The sequence below is a fragment of the Etheostoma spectabile genome, chromosome 21, assembly GCF_008692095.1.
Source record: "Etheostoma spectabile isolate EspeVRDwgs_2016 chromosome 21, UIUC_Espe_1.0, whole genome shotgun sequence".
NCBI lineage: Eukaryota > Metazoa > Chordata > Actinopteri > Perciformes > Percidae > Etheostoma > Etheostoma spectabile.
Genome location: NC_045753.1, coordinates 22801844 through 22808190, shown reverse-complemented (window position 1 = coordinate 22808190; position 6347 = coordinate 22801844). Strand labels below are relative to the sequence as shown.

At 40.7% G+C, this 6347-nt stretch overlaps 1 protein-coding gene across 1 annotated transcript in view; it reads right to left on the bottom strand.

The window, feature by feature from the left end:
- Nucleotides 1–486: 486 nt before the first annotated feature.
- Nucleotides 487–6347, bottom strand: part of fscn2b (fascin actin-bundling protein 2b, retinal) — a 12553-nt gene continuing 6692 nt past the window's right edge. The window contains exons 4-7 of the mRNA XM_032503100.1: nt 3192–3348; nt 2424–2545; nt 2137–2304; nt 487–1875 (exon numbers count right to left, since the gene is read on the bottom strand). Coding sequence (XP_032358991.1) covers nt 1670–1875; nt 2137–2304; nt 2424–2545; nt 3192–3348 — 653 coding nt within the window. The 3' untranslated portion in view covers nt 487–1669. The remainder of the gene's footprint in view (nt 1876–2136; nt 2305–2423; nt 2546–3191; nt 3349–6347) is intronic.

Below are 6347 nucleotides of genomic sequence, written 5' to 3'. Positions count from 1 at the left end.
GGTATTTTTTGGCCCCCAACATGTCCTTCCAGGCAGCGCGGCTGCAATATGCAGTGGCCGAATAAGTTCTCAGGTTCCTTATATGTTAGGTACCCATAGGAATACTTCATTACTAGCAATAAAGGCTAAATTATGAAAAGTAAAAAATTATATAATATGGCTTTATGTTCAGTAATATATACTTATGGTCAGTAATATATAATTGGAGTAATGTTGCTGGCGCATTAAAGTGCGAGCCCAATTTTTAGAGAGCTAATTTTAATAACTTCGTACTGCTGTGTAGTTTAATATATAACAGGTGTGTCAAACTCCAAACATTGGAGCATTGCCAAAAATTTGCCCATGTGGGTCCACGTAGTGAAGATGATGCAGAATGACAGTCACCAAAACTCTAAATGATTGAGACCAAATATGTTTTGACTTTCCTATTCTTCTGGTAGAAATGTGAGAGTACTAAAACAAAACATAACCAGACATACAGGTGGATTTTTTATCTTTATGTTCATAGAAGAAAGAAGAAATGTAGAGAAACAAAACAGGGACAAATACAAAATCCATCCCCTTCCAGTAGCAGGTTGGAAGGATCCTATTAATACTGCTTTAGTCTCGCATTGCCAGACCTTCCTCCACAGCGCTGTGGAGGAAGGTCTGGCGTGTCAACACACAGTTTTACGGGATGGGAGAAAAAAACGTGCGATTAAACCAATCCCAATCGTCTTGGGCGGTGGTAAGCACCAGACGGAGCAACGGCGCCTCTGCAAAATAGCCTCGGGAGGGAACTTGTTTTGGTGGAACATTGTACGTTCAAGGGTTGTTTTAGTCAGGCAACAGAAAACTCAGATTGGACACAAAGTCTAGCTCTGTCTGGGTTTACCCTCCAGAAATCTGAGGAGCAGTTAACCATAGTCCTCATAAATCCAATACCCCAAAAAATCAATACCATTCTAAAGAGCTCTAAAAGGTGACCTTACTGGTAATGGGGACTAGCTCAGTCTCATGCCGCCCTGATTCATTGTACTTTAAATTGAATGTGTGTCATTACACACCTGTGTTACCACTTGTTGCATTGCTGTCAAAAATAGGTGTAGAAAGGTTTGAAAGATAAACAAAAGGAGAACGAGGATGCAATGAAAAGATACAGCTATACAGCACGTCACGCTGATGTTGCACGCTGCGTTACATCTGCAGGGGTCCATGACATTGATAAATCTACATGTATTTATCGATAGGAGGATTTTTAGCTTCAGACGATAGCCTAATTAGGTCTGGCAATGCATGCTCATTGAAAAACAATCTAAAAGGAACAACACAAAAATTCTAATGCTCAATCACACTACTTTTTGCAGTTTTGAGATTAGGGATTAACTCAAAACATTGTTCACCTCATCACAATTTGTCTTGGCTGAATATGGTCAGTTCTTCTTGCACTTTTGCATACCGTTTGGGTCAGTTATCAGTTTGGGTTCTCTGTTGCGACCTCTTTGTAACAAAGGAGAAAAAGAAGTGTGATTTAAATCAGTACAGGCTGTAACTCCTCACTGATGAGTAACTGTCTTTCCCCTCAAAGTGCCACAGAGTCTAACTTTAGATAAAGCATTGATGCTGGCTCTTGATTGGTGAATAGCAGCTGATCAACTCAGCGATGAGTTGGGACTAATATTGGAATGTATCAATACTCCCACAGGGCTGAGCTGCTCAGGCTGAGTCCGTCTCCCTTCAGCGTGCCTCCCTGGTCTCCGCGCAGGTATTTGCCGTTCTTGCCACGGATGGCGAGGCGACGGTGCTCCACGAGCTCCAGAGCAAAATCCTCAGGGGCCTCACCGTCTGAGCACACCAGTCCAGCGCTGTTCACGTACCAGAACCGGCCATCCACGCCTGCGAGTTTGAACACACACACACACACACACACACACACACACACACACACACACACACACACACACACACACACACACACACACACACACACACACACAGAGAGTAGAGCAGAGCAATAGTGCATCAGTGATTCAGAGTGGACTAACAGGAGTGTGATCAAGTAATGTAATACACTTTTTTTTTTATCACAGAAACACAGCTTTGTTTGAGAGACGGGAGCAAAAAAGAAGAGTTGAGTTTGAGTGGGCACATTCTGACCTTTAATGTGGTACGCCCCATTACTGAATTGCAGGGTGAAAATGTCATAGACCGATCTGCTGCCATCCAGTGTGTTGGAGTTCTTGTGATGGCAGATGAATCCGTTCTCTCCTCTCAGGATCAGCATGGGCCGGTTGATCAGTTTCAAAGTAAGCTGTTCGTCCTCGCCTGACAAAAAGGGGATAGGAAACACTTAGAAGAGAACCCGAGAGCAGCCAGAGGCAGGAGGGACATTAGTGAAGATAAAGAGATGGGTAAAGGAGAAGAAAACCTGAAATATCTCTTACCTATGGAGTCACTGACAGCCAGTAGCTGGCCATTTTTCTTGGTGCAGATGTATTTTCCATTGTTAGCCTTTAATGCCACCTTGTGGCCAAGCCACTCCACTGAAAACATGGTATTAGCTGACCTGCAGTTGGGGATAACAGGGGAGAAAATGAGTCTTTCACATAAATTATTAAAAGTACAACCTTTCCCTCTGAATTGTAGTATATAAACATATAACCATAAAGTTTAAGAAAAATTGAAATAAAGTAAAAGCACAGAGAATTATAAGTACTTTACACCACGGTGATTACATCAGCAAGGCTAAAAAAGGTACGACAGGTCAACTAAGAGAGACTGAAGTCATCACTATATGTTAGTCTCTGTCATTTAATGCATGCAATCAACTATCCCTATTGTCATTTTTTCAGTGTCAGTCGTCAATCACTTCCATTGTCAGTAGACTAATATATAATTTCCATGTCTAACTGACACTTTTTCTTCTGTCCTGTGACAATGTGCCATTGTTTCTTAAATACAGATTTACCATTGTGTCAACAAAATTCTATTTATTTCTTACAAAGCATTCATGACTATTTAGAGTTATAGCTTGTGAACTCAGTGGTCAAAGTTCATGTGGAGCAGTGAAAAGTGGGACATTTCTGTGTGGCTAGTGAGGTAACCATGCATTTACTGTAATGGTACAGTACAGTTTCCATGTAAACCCATGTATGTAAAATGAAGAACTGACACTTTCACGCTGCACAAGTGATATGAGAGCATTCCCTCACACTTCAGTGGCAGAACTCTGGATGCCTCCGTGGGCCACCAGGTCCCAGTAGTTTCCTTGACTGGTGCGGAACGTACACTTCTTGGTGTCCTTGTCGATCTCCATCTGAAATGTCTCCATGTCTGTCTCATCTTCCTGATTGGCTGCAAGACTTACTCCTGTGAGGGGCATAGCAAGCATTTTCAGCATGAAAACTTGAGGATGATTTAATATCTGGAGAAATCCATCCATTCTCTGCAGCTCACATTTTTTATTAAAGGTCCCATATTGCTAGAAGTGAGATTTCCATGTCTTTATTTATTATAAAGCAGGTCGAGGTGCTATATAAATACTTTGGAATTATTAAAAACGCTCAATCCACAGAGAAATGCACACAGACCGCATTCTAAAACTATGTCTTTAAACCAGCTGTCAGGACTGTAGTATCGGTGTTATGTCACAACTATAGATATACTAAAGGTAGAAAGTGCCATTACATTGCTGTTACAGTCATTCCCTGGCTGCAATGACAGTGCAGCGATTCAGAGAGCTCAGAAGCAGAAGAAATGCTGACCAATCAGAGCAGACTGGGCTTTTTTCAGGAGGGGGACCTAAAGAAAATAATGTGTTTTTTAAACGTTAAAGCATCTAAAGATGTTCTAGTAAAAAAAATCTAAACACAAGTATGAATATGAAAATTTGCATAGTATGGGACTTACAATTTTAGCCATTTCTCAGTTGTGTTGCAGTGTTGTGAATTGCATATGTGTAATTACTGCTGAAACCTAAGGCAGCATCAATATGTGTCTTCACCAAAAATACATCTGATTGTAGTGAATAGGTGTAATTTGTGCATGAAATAAACAAATTCCTCTACAGACCTCTTTTTTTTCCTATCTGGATTGTCAAGTTGAAAACCAACAAAGCAAAACAGCGACATAGCAGCTTGCTAATCAGTTTGTATTGTTGTGTTTAACTTGGCCCAGCATGAAGGAGTTGGTAATCACATTTGATCCTGGGATGTTAGGTTGTTTGAAACGGCACCCGTAATCTGACGTGCCAAGGTTTTCCATGGTTCTAGAATATTTATCTTGATAAAATAAATGCACTAAATGTGCCCAGAACATCTCGTAGAGACAAGCTATCACACACTACATGTGTAATGCATGCATCTAACAATAATATGTACCAAACAGAGATAACACTCTGCACAACACATAGAAACCACTCAGAAACCAATTATTTTAGCATTTTTGTTGCTAACACATCAAACAGAATTCTCTTCTCTATTTCAGAAAGTCCTTTGTGACAGTAAAACAGGCCACATTAATATTTTTGACCGTCAGCATTATCATAAGCGTTGGCATAAATAAAAACAATTGTTTGTTACCACCAAGGGACAGATTGCTGAGAGCTAATTCCCAAATTAGATTATCTCTCCCTACTTCCTTCTCCGGTCCGTCTTCTCTACCTTCCTCCCTTCCCCCATCTCTCCCTCCTTACCCCTGACCCCCTCTACCCCCACCTCCCACCTCCCACCATCACCCCACCTCCGGCCCTGCCTCTCTGCCCTCTTCACAGCGGGGCTCTGATATAATCAGCTTCCAAGTGCTACCCGTCCAATCCCTCAATCCCCTCAATAAAAGAATAAAGGAAAAACAGGAAAAGACCAGAGGATTTTATGGTCCACACTTAGCGGGATGTAAAGATAATTACCAACCCCTCTCAACCCTCGAGCTAACAGAGCTATGAATGATCAAACATATGGAAAACATGCTAAAAAAAAAAAAAAAAAAATCACCCTGCATTAACTGGCTATGTTGGTTTTTACATCTTAAAGGACCCAGTGTATACTCATGTGGGGACGTTTATTTAACCAGTAAGAACCAAACACTATTTGACAACAGTGCTTTAAAAATAAACGATAAAGCTTTAGTGTGAAACATTTTTTTTTATTAGTAAGGACTGCCTGTTACATTTAAGCCATTGCCAAAAGAGTTGATACAAAGCTAATTAAGCCTATCAGCGCAACAAAACTCTCTCTGTATTTCTCAGAATGGCTACGTTTATTAAATGGTGTAGTACAGGGACTTTCGCGAGCATAAGCTTGAGTGAAGATAATCACCTCTTGTGAAGAGTCCGTCATGTTTTTTTAATCCTCCTTGGCTACAAGCAACAGCTTGGAGGAAGGGTGGGGGTGGTGCGTAATCAAGGAAGGCTTGTGTCATGTGGATGCAACGTCAGTGTTGTTGTCCTTACTTAGAATTTCTCATGGAGGAGACAGAAACTACAAAGACTGAAACCTCAAAAAAGATCAGTTAGGGGTAACCTGCAGGTGCGAAAAATACAATTGTTTCCTCCAAAACAACCATACAAGGGTTACAAAGAACAATGCTAAACAAGAGTAAACATAAGTCGAACAGGGATAAGACAAATGCTAGAGGTTCAGTGAGACTGTATTTAGGTACATCTAATGCTAATGTAAACATGCTAATGCACTTGCAAGTGTCCACTGCATGTACGAGCAAATCTTTAACACAAGTTTCTAACTAACTGACTATACTGAATCAACATTGCCACTGAACAAGAGTTCCTCAGCTGAAGTGGTTCTATTTCTGGAAAAACTAAGACGTTCAGGGCATCCATTAGCGTTTGGAAGTCATGGCGCCTCCTGCCTTTTCTCCAGCCATGGTCACAACAGCTACAGACCAAGCTTATTCAAGGAAAGTGCATCACTAGTGAAATCTTCTGGCTTCCCAAGTTGAGAATGTGGCCAGGGATACTATTTGGGGTTTATAGCAGCAAGCTCGAGGCAGTTGAGTTAACTATATAAAGTTTTCAGTCCTAACTTCTTGCTTGAGGCCACTACTTGGACAGTATCATGACCATTGTCCCGTTTAGAGCTAATCTCGTCATTCTCAGGCTTTAGGTCTGCTTTTGTATGATTTGATTCATAAAAAAAAGGCACAAAAAACTAATCCTTATCATCAGTAGAAAACAGATCTTCATCTCCAGATCTACAACCATCAAAACCCTTCAATATCAAATAAACTGCTGCTCTGCACTGTACCATGGCTGATAGTTAATGTAGATATGCAGATATTTCACCATTAACCAAAGTATAGGACAAATTAAACATATCATAAGTAGATGGAGCATTTTATTATATATATATATA